Here is a 13,813-nt window from a genome sequence, read left to right as displayed (position 1 = left end):
CGTGCGTGCACTTAAGGGTGATTTTCTGTATATGGCATGTGCACGTTTTCTGTGTTTTGTACTGAGTCTTTGTGTGTATCTGTATGTTAGATTGGCGCAGGGACCTGGTGCCTTCCTGGTCCAGGTTGGGATGAAAATTTCCGGGAGTGCCAGCGAGTCTCTTTGTACACTATATATATATATATATATACACACACACACACACACATTTTTTGTCAAAGAAAAATAAATCACGATTTTGTCCCTTTTCTCACAATATGTTCGTCGTTTCCAGTATGACAGCGATGATTAGGGATTAAGTACTCTCTGTTACACTTCCACTCCCACTTGATTGCAAATCGGTCTTGTGTTCTGAAACCTGAACAGAACAAATGGATTCAGATCACACACAACATACAGTCATCTTTTTAGGCAAATCAGAGGGGGCGTGAGAAAGACAGAGAATGGCGGAGATTACAAGGAAATGACAGCTCAGAAATGAGGGCAAGGAAATTGACTTGATTAGTTTACGCTGATGTGTCAATCAGATGAGATACAGACACAAGCACCGAGTCTGTGCATTCTTACATTATAATCTGTGCTTAAACACAATCCTTCCTGTCTTGCTTCCTGACACACACACACACAAAAGATGACTCAGTCACAGTGTTGTGTTTATTTCCCCACATCGAGGTCCAACGGCCGATCAGAAGGTCACAGGACAATATAGGAAACACAGAGTGCTATTTTTACACTCAGCAGAGGACATGCTACTGGTTTTGTGTTACATGCTACTGGTTTTGTGTTTTTCTTTTTTCTTATATAACAAAAAACCTAGTGACACAAAAGTGAAATAGTTCTTCTTCTCTTGTGGGAATGAATGTAGGCTTGCATACATACACACACTAAAAGAAACGTCCACATTTTTTTGTTTTTTATTGGAAAAAAGTACATCCAAATTGTGCATGTGACAGAGTGCATTGCATAAGAAAAATTGGCAGGTTAAATGTAAAGGAATCATTAAAAAGAAGAAGAAGCTATAGCTGATTACAGGAGTGCAGTGGCATAACCAGTACACCAGACACTTGCTGTTTCACTGAACTTTAAAGTTAAAGGAATAGAAGGAATGAAACCACCCTACACAGAGACAGTCAAAACACAATAGAAAGGACAAGGAGAAAAAATAATAATAATCAAAAAACACATCTGGATATACTGAAAATGAGAAATTATACAAAAATACGACACAGTTCTTAAAACACAATACCAGCTCACCATTTGGTCTGGAAAAAAAACCCCAAAACAAATATGGAGAACAGGATGGACTAGTTTAAACAACGGCACAATAACAGGCTTAAAAATCACATAAGAGATATGTAGGAAGCTTAAACCAGGATAAAAGAAAATAGTGCTTTGGCTGAATATTTTCGCTGCAAAAAGGGATGAAATTAACAAGAAAGTTGAAAATGCTTTAACTGGTACCTTTGAAGAAAAGTGTGACTGCACTGCATTCGGATTAAAGAAAGCAACTCTCAAGTATTCTTCATGGATTTATGCTCACAGTGCTTAAAGAGACAATTGACATCAAAAATCAAATTTACATATTTGCTTAGCTGACTGACACCGTGACAGGATGTAAACAAACAGGTTGTGCCGTGTTTGTTGGACACATGGTAGTACGCCTGAAAAAAAATGTATATTTGATTTTGAGGGTGAATTGTTCCTTTAATGCAACATTGATAAAATCACACAAGCACCTCATCAGTGCAAAATAAAAAGGTCCTAGACTACAGTTATTTTAACCTTGGAAATAAACTAGGTCAGGCTGCTTGCCTGTTTTTTACAAAGAAAAATCCGTAAGGATAAATGGTTGGCATGAGTCGAGTTTCATAGAGACTTCAGTGATTCCCTCTTTCTGACACTAGAGGGTATGAGGGAGTCAGTTAACTGATGTAAAAGAAATGGTTTTGGAATGAGGCATATCTTTTTAATCTACAAATATTTTGAAAAATGTGCAAATACAAAGCAAAATGTATATTACATTTTGCAATATCGATCACACTCACTTTTGTAAATAAACACATTTAGTTACGGTTAACAAGGAGTCATAAAATGTGATTTTCACACTGCCCTTAAAGCAGATGATCTTAGATCTTAGAAAATAAAATGTCCAAGTGTGGTGTCACAGAGAAAGGGCTGAGCACCTTACGTTCATCTGTGTAAAAATAAGTGTAATAAACCAGGCGAGGCAGAAAACCTCATAAACTGCAATACTTCTATGAAGACCAAATCAGGTCATAGGATTCGATCACCGTGTGCAAAGCATCTGAAGCCATTTAAGAATAATAGAACAAAGGCGCATTTAAAAGGATTTGGCATGCTTGTTGCATTGGTGCTGCTATTGTGTGTGGATGGCTTCTTGTCTACCACCTGATACCACATCAGGTCATATTGGGTTACAAAACACCAATGCAAATCTGTACTGCTGCAAAACTTAACTGCAGTCAGCAGTTTAATATGAGCTAGCCATTGATCCTTCACTTTGTGTGTCTTCATCACTTTCACAGAGTATTTGTGTATGTGTGTGTATGTGTGTGCGTGCGTGCACTTAAGGGTGATTTTCTGTATATGGCATGTGCACGTTTTCTGTGTTTTGTACTGAGTCTTTGTGTGTATCTGTATGTTAGATTGGCGCAGGGACCTGGTGCCTTCCTGGTCCAGGTTGGGATGAAAATTTCCGGGAGTGCCAGCGAGTCTCTTTGTACACAAACCAAGCATTGAACGCCCACACAAGCATGTTAAGGTAGCCAAACACCTGGATAATATAGACAAAAAAATAATCATTAGAAATATTTTTTTTTATATCAATGCAATATTTAGTAATGTTAAAACCAATATTTTTTTTATCTTTCAAACACACAAAGCAGAAACAGATTTCCCGAACATTTGTTGCCATTCCAAACATGCCCTCTGGTGGACAAATGATGAAACATCAATCAAAGGTGCTGCTCCTGTCTATTCTATGCTTTACACATTTTCATTTATTGGCACTTATAAATTCTGATAATCATATATCAGCAAACAGTTAATATCAGCTGATTATTATTTCATCTCACCACAGATATATTGAGGGTCCGCATGTTAGCAAACTCCGTGACCTCACAGGTGATGTTGCTACCCTTACAGAGTGCCAGCGTGCCACTGATGCCTTCAGTGTCTGTGGCACTCTTTACATTCTGCAGGCCTTTAGCCCAGGCGGATGAACACACCAGCCACAGGAAAACCAGGATCGCTGTGATCACAAAGTCCTGGAGAGGAGGGTAAATACATGAACAATTTCAATACATTTCAAATCAGGCCTTGCATCAACTGGGACGATTACAGGAGGCAAGATCAAGACTCACAAAAATTGGTCCAAAGTCAGAGTCCTTGTAGACGTGCATGTAGCCTAAATACACCAGCAGAGCTGCCATGCTGTAAAGGAAGCAGACAATGCCAACACCTACAAAGAACTCCGCCGAGGAGGCCGAGTCTCCCATCATGTGTGTTGTAGTGACAGAGTGGTTACAAAGAGTCGTATTTTTATCAATGAGCGGGAACTGGCTTAACCTGGGAATGATACAGAATAGACAGAATAAATGGGTTCTTATATAATTAACTTAAAATGTACGTGAAAATTAAATATGTTGAAATGCTCACCTAAATGGGTATTGATACATGGCATTGAGAGTTTCATTACTGCCATCGCCACAGAGGATAGATATGACGTTCTTCCCTGAAAATCCACCGCAGCAGCCAAAAGCAAATATGGCTGTGAGCTGTTTGGACAGTAAGAAGATAGTGGCATGAGAAAAAAGTTATTAATAACATCAAAACCAGGAAAGCATAGGCTCTGGAGAATTTCTAAGTGGTGGGATTATGATCAGCATGTTCAATATAAAGAATTGCCTGAAAAAATACAACTGAGCAATTTTTACAGGATCATAAAAAAAGTGTTTCAAGAATTTGAAAGAGAGGATCAAATATTGGGTCAGTGACTTTCTATTTGCCATTGAAAAAAGATACAGAAAAAAACATGACAGCACAAATCAAGTATTTCCTTTAAAGAACCACATCATTTTTTCAAAACGTAAAAATGTGACTTGCATGGTTTCACTAATCCTGCCACTCAGCTCTTAAATTCTTTCTTGCAGAAAAGCATCTGTTTCAGCCTACTGACCATGTGACACTAATGCTCCCCTTTAAACCAACACAAACAGAATTCTTTTAGTGAGGGTGGCTGCCACTCAGCTCAACCTTTAAACAAGGTTAACCAGTGATAATAGAAATCACTGAGCAGCATGATGGGTAACAATGATTTCAAGTGAAAATAGGCACCATGTGTCGTGGAAAGCTTCGTATTTTAGTGCAATAAATAAATAGCTCTTAGATTTATGACTTTTAGATTTTTGACTGCCCTGTGACCACTAATGTTGCATTTAACAGTTAATATGGTGAAGATCACAGCAAATAGAGGCTTCCATGTTTGCACATCTAGCAGACATGCTGCAACGATATGCAATAGTAACTTACATTTGGAATTCTGTATCTGGCTTCACGGTAATCTTGAAGTAAACTTCAATTTCCTTTTTCCTGTTTTGGTCTCCACCGACTATTTATGGAAATCTGTGGGTCTTTCTTTGGCTAATAAATATTACACTAAAATTATTATCTAGTTACTAACTTTGCTTGTCTCTTGTGGTAATCTTATATGCAACTATATTTTTGTCCTAAGCTACTTTAAACTATCTCTTGGGAATGCCTTGGTGTCCCCCTGGAAGAGCTGGAGGTGGCAGAGCATTGGGGTGTCTGGGTACTTCTGATTAGGCTGCTGCCCCCACAAGAAGGATGATTTTGTAAAAGGCTGTAAATAAATGATGACAGTGGCTTTTCATGTCTTTAAAAAAAGGGTAATTGAGGAAGCATTCATTTACTTAAATGCTAGTTTCCAGCCTTTTCAAATACAGGACAATGTTAATTCTGTAAGTGCAGTTCCATTGGGTGCGAAATAGGAGATAAAGCAGGGTAGAGTGTTTTTTAGTTACAGTGGTCCCTCGCTATAATGCGGTTCACCTTTCGCGGTCTCGCTGTTTCACAGATTTTTTTTTTTTTTTGGTGCAATTTTGCGTGTTTTTTTTTTCTTTCAGCGCATTGTGTTCTGCGTCCTGATTGGCTGTAGACCATTGTCAATCAATCTCGTGCCGTGTCTCCTGTACAGTACAGAATGCATTCAGTTTGTCAAGTTGACATAAATCTTCGATCGCTAGTAGTTTGACTCTGAAGAGCTGTACTGTATGTTTGTAACTTTTCTCCCCAACGAACACAACAATGTCGACGAAACGTTTTGCACCCTCAAAGGCAACCGCGGGTGCCTTTGGTTACATTCTATAATACTGGACTTATTTTTTAATTAAACAACTACAATAGAATGATACACAAAAGCCTGCTGCTTCAGGTATGCAACTCACCCTTTGATCTCTTTTATACCATGTTTTCAAACCCTTTAAATCCATAATTTAGTCCAGATGAGTTTGCAAGCAGGAGGCATAGTACCATTAGCTAAACTAAACTGAGACCAGTGTTGTAACATTGCTTCACAGCCCAGCTAGCTCATATGGCAGAGCATGAGACTCTTAATCTCGGGGTCATGGGTTCAAGCCCCATGTTTAAATAATTGAGTGACAAAGAAAGGGAAGAATTAGTTCTTGCTTCCACTATGAGACTCAAAGCTATGTTGCTGTCAGGCAGTTTATCACTATGTTGATATTTTTCTATGACTATAATGAGAGAATGAATTGGAATGGAATGAATGGAATAAATTCTAGCTGACAAAGACAGGCACGTCAACATTTCCATTTTCCCTCAATCACGTTTCGTATTGATCATCAATACAACCCCAGAAGAGAGAAGGGCTAAAGTTAGAATTGTTTGCTTGTTTTTGTAATGTCAATCTTGACTTAGATGACACCGTCAGCTAGCTTGTCAGGATGGCCGAGCGGTCTAAGGCGCCAGACTCAAGGATAGATACCGTCCACAAAAAAAGGGACTTCTGGTCTCCAAATGGAGGCGTGGGTTCAAATCCCACTCCTGACAAAAATTTTTACTCTCCAATTTCAATCAAGCTGTTTGATTACAACTCATGGAATGATTGACTCTTCTTAAAATGAATCATCAGCTCCTTTGTTTCATGGAGTTTGAGAGGTTTTCTGTCCACCACAATGCAACAATGTTGATTTCCCCCTGAAGATGGAGGCGTAGTCTGCAAACATCAACACAGGTTTCTTTCCATGTCTGTGAAAGCAGTCAAGGGTGCACGGAGTGAACAGGAAGAGGGCTGAGCATACAACCCTGAGGGGGTGGAGGAGGTTTAACTGCTTGTCCAAACTGTCTGAAGTCTGTTTGTGAAGACATCCAACTGCAAAGTGTGATACTTAACTAGAATGTGCCACTTAGTTCCATGAAGAAACATGGATGAATGCTTAGCTAAAATCAGCAAAAGGATTTTTGGAGGGAAATGGCATACTCTGTGAATTTGTTGAGTTTTGAATGAAAACGGAGCCCATCTTCTGTAAATATGTAGGCACAGTAGTTTCTGATTTCAATCTGTTCAGTGATTCTGAGTCTTATTCATTTTATATTCCTGCTACAGAAAACTGACCATAATTAGAAAGGATAGAGAATAATGTTAGATTAACTCTTATACCAGTCCTCTACATCCTTAGTCACAGCAAAGTGAAAAATACATTGAGACTGTGCAAGTCTTTAGGTGTAGTTGTGATGTCATGAGTGATTTTGACAGCTGTCAGGATGGCCGAGTGGTCTAAGGCGCCAGACTCGAGGATTCACTCCTTCCTCACGAAAGGGACTTCTGGTCTCCAAATGGAGGCGTGGGTTGAAATCCCACTCCTGACATGCTCTTTTTCTTCTCACATTTAATTTACATTTATAAAACTTTGTGAGTAAAAACATATTGAAAAAGGTTCATCAGCTCTACTGATCTACATCAAATTGCTTTATTTTAGCTGAAATCAGCAGTCAGATCCTTAATTTTGCTTTCTGTTAAGCAGTAGGTTGTTTTCTGTGCTCTGTACTACAAATTGCTGATTTCCTCCTGATACAAAGTCTCATTATTGTCACTCTGGATGATGTAGTACATAAACCTTCCCAACAGGTTTCTTTCCTGGGTGCCCCATGATTCTCTGAGTGTGCAGTGCCCTCAATTTCTAACTCACATCCACACCTTGCTTGTTTACTGTGAAGTTGCACTAAAATATATTCTAATGGGAGGGATGTTCAGTTTTTTAATGATTTATAGCAGGGGTAGGGAACTCCAGGCCTCGAGAGCCAGTGCCCTGCAGGTTTTAGATGTGTCCTTGATACAACACAGCTGATTTAAATGGCTAAACGACCTCCTCAACATGTCTTGAAGTTCTCCAGAAACCTGGTAATGAACTAATCATTTGATTCAGGTGTGTTGACCCAGGGTGAGATCTAAAACCTGCAGGACACCGGCTCTCGAGGCCTGGAATTCCCTACCCCTGATTTATAGCCTGCATGTATTTAATTAGCATCCCATTTAGTTACAGATGCAGTTTGCTAACCCTCTTGATCATAGATGTTCATCAACATGCTTCCTTGGACTATGAGGATTTTTTAAAATAAATGCTTTTTAAAGACCAAACAATCCATTCGTTTTCTTCCACTTATCAAATTCAGGATAAGCAGATGAAGCTACAGCACTCTGAGAACCCAAAGAAGCAGAACATGACATAAAACAAACTGAGGTTCTTCTTCCCCACCATCACCAAATTAATAATACCTGAGATAAAGGTGGATGTGAACTGGCTCTGTATCTCCTTGTACAGGGAGTCTACAGACTGAAGGCCAGGAAGTGGTTTGCATCATGAAAACAAAGAAATGGCCTTTGAGCCCATAGAGAATGTTTCCTTATACAGAAAAACATACAAAAAAATCGGCCCATTTAGGAGGACACACCAACTAAAACCTTTACAATACTTCAAACTCACTTCCTGAATTCTGTTTTGTCAGCAAAACTGTATCACACACGGTCACGCTGCAAAGTGCTTTCAACGGGGGCAGCTGTCCTTTAACGCTTTATGTACACCACAAACCCCCACACCTCGAGACTTCTCTCCAGATGTTTCTCCAGATGTCACTGACTGCCACTTCCTGTTTTTTTTCTCTTTTTTTCTTGGCTAAAATTACATACTTCTCTCAAATTGTCTCTGCCTTTATGAACTACTGCAAGGGCCAGCATAGCCCAAACACACATTGGCATCTTCTTAAAACACTGTGACTCTCTAAAAACTGTGGCAACACAGCAATACCTTATCAGTCCTTAGTCTCCATTTGTTTGGCATCCAAAACATCTGCAAACCCCTCAGTGCCAAATTATGGACATTCCTGAAACTAGAGCTCATAATCGAGCTGTGAGGGAGAATAAACAATCCACACACACAGCACCTATTCATAATACGCAGAATAAGCTACCATTTATTTGTTTTTTTGTATGTTATAAAAACGACCTGAACTGATAAGGAAAGAGAAAGTGCTTGCAGAAGGAGGGGTCTGTACTTTGACAAGCTGTTAAGGAAAGACAAATTTCCCAAAAAGTTAGAAACGTTGGCAGAAAAGCAGTATAATCAGCACTTCATTTCTCACACAGTAGTCGCAGAGCTCTGGTCAGTCTGACCACGAATCCCAAATCCACTTGAGTATGTGCACGCCTACTCGTGTCACTGTGTTTCCCTCCAGAGGCCCTGCACAAACTGGCTCTCCATATTTAGCCAGAGAAATGTGGTGGAGTCACGAGTCCATAAAGAGAGAAAAAACGCTTTATTATCATTCTTATTAAACAACGATGAGGGAATGGGGGCATCCTTGTAGCGTTTGTTATGCTGAAGACTCCTCCCTGTGTCCTACTGTGTGGGAGATAACATCTTGGGTGGTACGACTGTTCAGGACGTGCCAGATATGAGTACAAATAATGTGGCATTTGATTCAATAAACAATTTATAAGGGAGATGAATTCTGGATAAAAAAAACCCTGTTTGATAACCTTCAGTTTTCATGTTACATTAAATTTTGTTCTTAGATCTACTGAACGTGCTATCACCTGAAGGCAGGATACTTTCTGTAGGCTGTCTGTAGGATTATGTGTTTAAAAGTTTGCGGGGGATGCACACACACACACACACACACACACACACACACACACACACACACACACACACACACACACACACACAAATTTCATGTTAAAAATATCTTTTAGTGGGAAAAATTTGGTTAGGATGTAGTGTTTGTCACAAAAAGTGTATCCATCCATTCTTTGTTGCTTATCAGAGTCTGGATTGTAGAGTCCAAGTCCAAGAAGATGCCCCAGCCAACTCCTTCAGCTCTTCCGGAGATTGGTCAGTGGGGGGGCATTCCAAAGTCAACCAAGAGATGTAATCTTTCCCGCTTGTCCTAGGAGCTCCTCCCAGTAGGACGTGCCCGGAACACCTTTCACAGAATAACCTTCATATTGTGTCCATGTCCTCTCCTGGACTATTAGCACCATCATGTCGGTTAAACCTCTTTATTATTGTGTGAATACCTGCACACGTTTCATCATCTAGCCCCACGTAAATGAGAAATGACTTTGTGTTGTATAAAACCAACACTTTCTGAGTCAGATGACTGAGTGTTACTGTTGCCATAAAGCTCTTCCAGCCTGTGTGTGTTATGAAAAAATAGAACAGCTGAGGGAAAGCATTGCCGGGCTGGATTCCTGACCCAGTTATGCAGAGAACAACTGATCGCTGGACTTTCCGCAAGAAATCTCCTGCATGTTTAAGTGAGTGTACGTGTAACTGAAATGTTTCAGCCACAAGCAGTCACTCGGAGGTGAATTATTGGTAAAAGATGCATTAATATGTAACTGTGTTGTCTGAAGGGCAGGCAAGTCCAGCTGCACTAATCTGCACCACTTCAGCAGACTTTCTTCTGTCCTAGAAAAATGCTGTACACATTTGTCTAGAGGCCTTACATTATTTCATTCTAACCATATTAGTGTTTTTATCTTATTTCTTCTAGTGTTATAATGAACAACAATTAACCTTACACATATATATACGTTCTTCTTGGCTTAAATTCAAACCTCAACCAATGTTTAATCAAGTTGTAGTCATGCTTTTGAGGCTTAATCTAATAATCTGCTATAACGTTCTAACTAGTGTTTTTCTTTCTTCTGTAGGGAGAAGGGGAAACCCAAGAATCAAGGAAGAACTGGACCTCCCTGTCCTGTCCTGTGGGTAGGACCCACACTCTCCCTGCAAACTCAGAAAATACGCGTACAATAGTTTGCGTCCAACTTACCCACTCCACCAGTTTGACGAAGCCGAGGGGCTCCTTCAGGGGCGACAGGTTTAGTCGAAATCCGGTCATCATGATTGTGCTTTTCTGATCCAAAATCTTTATCCAGCTGTTTCTAAGCTGTGGATGTTGGTCCAACAAGGGAAGGAAAAGGGGGAGTAGACAGAGTGACGTGGTCTCTACTGCTAACGCTGCAAAAAAACAGGGAGCAGATTCAGTTTTACAATCCAACTTCTCATCCCACCAAAAAGGAGATCTAGTGTCTCTAGCGTGAAAGATAAAAAGTTCCACTCGTTTAATAATCTTTAAAAAAACAAATCTTAATTTGAATGTCCTTATTCGTCATCTTTTTTTTTTTTTAAATTTCCAGTATAGATCTGCTCTGCGCTGGTGCTGATGCTCAGATGGAGCGGATACGCGCGTAAAGAGTGCCAAAACTCGCTTTGCCTTTGATCAGAACGCGTGCCGTGTATTTGGTTACAGGGAAATTATGGCTAAAAGAAAAGAGAAAACCTTTTTAGTTTGGGGGGTTTTTTGTTGAGAGAAGCGTACTTTCCCCCGAGCCAGGTAAAATAAAAAAAAAAATAAAAACCGCAAAGACAACTTGGAAAACCCTACAGCTGCGAGGTAAGTACCGGGGGTTACCGCAGAAAACCCATGCAAATTCACACCAGGAGACACGAAAGTTATCGTTAACTCACTTCTGAGTGCCAAAAAGTATCGAAAGTGTCCTATTGGGTTCTCACTGGATCCATTCTCCAAAAGCTGCCGCCCCTTGCGCCGTTTGCACCAACTGTGCACCGCCCCTTTAGTGCTGACTGGGTCATATGACTCTTAGCAAAGTGCAAGGGAAGAATTCTTGACATTTATTTACTATTAAGGATGCGGTGCAAGGACCAGTTAAAATAAAGGGATATTACGCCACATTTTCCACAGCAAGATTCAAATCTAAGGCGCTCAGCACATGTTTGGAATCACTGGACAAAAGCAATCAATTTCTCATCATATCATATCAAGTGGTCTGGGAGGTGACTAGACTCTTGCACCTCATCTCAGATCACTGTTCAGACTTTTAAAAGTAGCGGACCCAGAGTAGCGGTGCGCTTCTAAATAAAGCTGGGGTTTTCGATTTTCTTGGAAGGTTGAATGCCTGACCGGGAAAATTCACGGGATGGGAAAGCGACTGGAAACTGTGGTTCCTGAAGTCATTCTCAAGCTATTAGGCTGATATCAGGCAAATATGCTAGATCATAAGGTGCCCCAAGTTATTTTCTAGCAGTAACATGTAATTAGTAACATGCTCGTGACGATTTTTTGTATTAGTTTTTAGTTTTTTCAATCAAACCAAGCAGCAGTCGCCAGAGCTACAAAATTAATCGAATTTAGAAAACTGCAGTGCCTGTAATGACCACTCGGGGTTGGCTCTAAAAGCAGATAGAATCACATAGATCGATTCCTGTCGAAAATGTTCAACTTTACAGAATTAAATTTATAAGAAAAAATCCAAAACAAACTGATGCTGTCAGAGTGGCTACATTCAAATCCATCCATCTGAAAATTGTATTAATGGAGTGTGAGAAACACAAAGCCTGCCTGTACTCATTTAGAGGAAGAAACTGCAGGAGAAGGAATTCCTATGTTCAAATCTTTACCGCAGATAATATAAAAGCTGGAAATAACCACCACGATGTCACCCATTAGTTAGTGAAATTCTGTTATGAAGCCTTTAGCTTGGGCTTTCTATTGTGAAACCACGTGTGATGGACGAGGAGTTGTTATAATTGGCAAGTTGTTAGCCAGTGAGAATATCCTGCCCAAGCCTTAGAATGACCATAATTTACAAAATGACACTAACGCCCTGTTCAATTTGACTTTAAACTTGTGATTAAGCTTAAGTTCGTGATGAAACTAGGAAAGTGTTTTCTGAGGTCACAGAGGGATGTTTTCCAGAAGTCTTCCTGCACCCCTCTGCTGGTGATTAAAGTGAATGCAGGTTTAAGGCACATTTGAATTGTTTTTTACTTTTCAGTACTAAAAGCTGCAGTCATCTTTTATACCATTAACTTTATCAGGATTTTAAATTTTCAAATAAACATTATAAAGTCAGCATTTTTAACTCGTTGAATATACAAACTGTTCCAACCTGTGATTAAAGATTTACTAGGTTTAAAGAAACATTATGATTCAGGAGCTGCTGTCACTTGGAGAAAGAAAACAAACACCAGCCTCCTGTGTTAAAGTCTGATGCCTGGTTGACCATTAAATCTCCAAATGTGGGCTCACTGTTTAATGCCTTCCTACGTTGCTGCTGTAAAAATATCTAAGGCTTTATCATTAATTTCAAAACAGTGGGGATGCTGTGTAAGATGTAAATGAAAATAGAATGCACTGATTTGCAAATCCCATTAACCCACAGTTTGTTCACAGTATAACACAGAAAACATCAAATATTTAAACTGAGAAATTTCACTATTTATACTAAGGCTGGAAAAGTAAGCGGTACTAAAGAGAAGCAGCTGAAGGAAAATTTTGAGAAAGATTAAAAAGATTGAGAGACTCTGAAGACATCTCTATGCTGAGGGGACAAGGCCAGAAATCAGTACTGGATACCTGCAATCTCTGGGGCTTCAGGAAGCCCAGCATTAAAAATATGACATGATTCTGTCCTTTAGATCACTGCATGGGCTCAGGAACACTTCCAGAAATCACTGTTTATTAACACAGGTTAAGCCTCTAGCATGCAAAGAAGAAGCCATATGTGAATGTGATCCAGAAACACTGGTGTCTTCTCTGGGCCAAAGCTCGTTTAAAATGGATTGAAGCAAAGTGGAAAACTCCCCTGTGGTCAGATAATTGAAATTTGAAATTCTTTTTGGAGAACATGAACGCCACATCCTCTGGAGTACAGAAGGACCATCCAGCTCGTAAGCCTGCATCTCTGTTGGTATTGGGGTCCATTAGTGCCTGTGGAATTAACAGCCTGCACATCTACCATTAATTTGAAATGTATATACAGGTTCAAGAGGAACATATGCTCCCAACCATACATGTTTTTCAGGGCAGGCCTCACACATTTTAACAAAGCAATGCTAAACTGCATACTGGATCAATTATAACAGCATGGCTTCATAGTAGAAGAGTCCGGGTGCTGAATTGGCCTGCCTGCAGTCCAGACTTCTCACCAGCTGAAGCCTTCAAACAAGAATTGGAAAACATTCCTCTCCCAGAATTCCAGCAGCTGGTCTCTTCAGTTCCCAGACTGTCGTTACACAGCAGTAAACATGGCCGTGTCGCAAGTATTTTGTAACGCTGCCATCAAATTCAGTGAATGTGACGAGCCAATACTTTTCCTAAAATGGTATATTTGCTCATTTTTAAACATGTGATGTGTTTTCTGTGTTCTTCTGTGAATCAAAAG

The 13,813-nt window shown here is 39.9% G+C and overlaps 1 protein-coding gene and 2 non-coding genes across 4 annotated transcripts; 2 read left to right on the top strand and 1 right to left on the bottom strand.

Annotated features, from left to right (window-relative positions):
• Positions 1-6: 6 nt before the first annotated feature.
• On the bottom strand, positions 7-11,214 carry sypl1 (synaptophysin-like 1). 2 transcript variants are annotated; one of them, XM_005941584.2, is made up of 7 exons: positions 11,097-11,214; positions 10,399-10,586; positions 3,679-3,797; positions 3,384-3,588; positions 3,096-3,287; positions 2,715-2,794; positions 7-138 (listed from the first exon to the last, which is right to left on the bottom strand). In XM_005941584.2, exons 2-7 carry the CDS (start codon positions 10,468-10,470, stop codon positions 87-89), a joined length of 720 nt encoding a protein of 239 aa, XP_005941646.1. In that variant the 5' UTR covers positions 10,471-10,586; positions 11,097-11,214; the 3' UTR covers positions 7-86. The 2 variants fall into 2 exon arrangements, with proteins under 2 accessions (XP_005941646.1, XP_005941644.1); XM_005941582.2 differs by lacking the exon at positions 7-138 and having other exon boundaries at positions 899-2,794.
• On the top strand, positions 6,000-6,111 carry trnal-caa. The gene is made up of 2 exons: positions 6,000-6,037; positions 6,066-6,111. It is a non-coding gene; the product is annotated as a tRNA-Leu (tRNA).
• On the top strand, positions 6,820-6,930 carry trnas-cga. The gene is made up of 2 exons: positions 6,820-6,857; positions 6,885-6,930. It is a non-coding gene; the product is annotated as a tRNA-Ser (tRNA).
• Positions 11,215-13,813: the final 2,599 nt, after the last annotated feature.

Source organism: Haplochromis burtoni, unplaced genomic scaffold (assembly GCF_018398535.1).
Source record: "Haplochromis burtoni strain Fernald_Lab_line unplaced genomic scaffold, NCSU_Asbu1 Contig_315, whole genome shotgun sequence".
Classification (NCBI taxonomy): domain Eukaryota; kingdom Metazoa; phylum Chordata; class Actinopteri; order Cichliformes; family Cichlidae; genus Haplochromis; species Haplochromis burtoni.
This window is presented reverse-complemented; position numbering and strand designations above follow the sequence as displayed.

Bases quoted from the DNA above. Each gene is read 5' to 3' on its own strand.
- sypl1 (XM_005941584.2), bottom strand. From the start codon at position 10,470: ATGATGACCGGATTTCGACTAAACCTGTCGCCCCTGAAGGAGCCCCTC. The intron at 3,288-3,383 runs GTGAGTCTTGAT...CCTCCTCTCCAG, and splicing joins CTGACTTTGGACCAATTTTT to GACTTTGTGATCACAGCGAT. The intron at 2,795-3,095 runs GTGAGATGAAAT...TATATTATCCAG, and splicing joins GGACCCTCAATATATCTGTG to GTGTTTGGCTACCTTAACAT.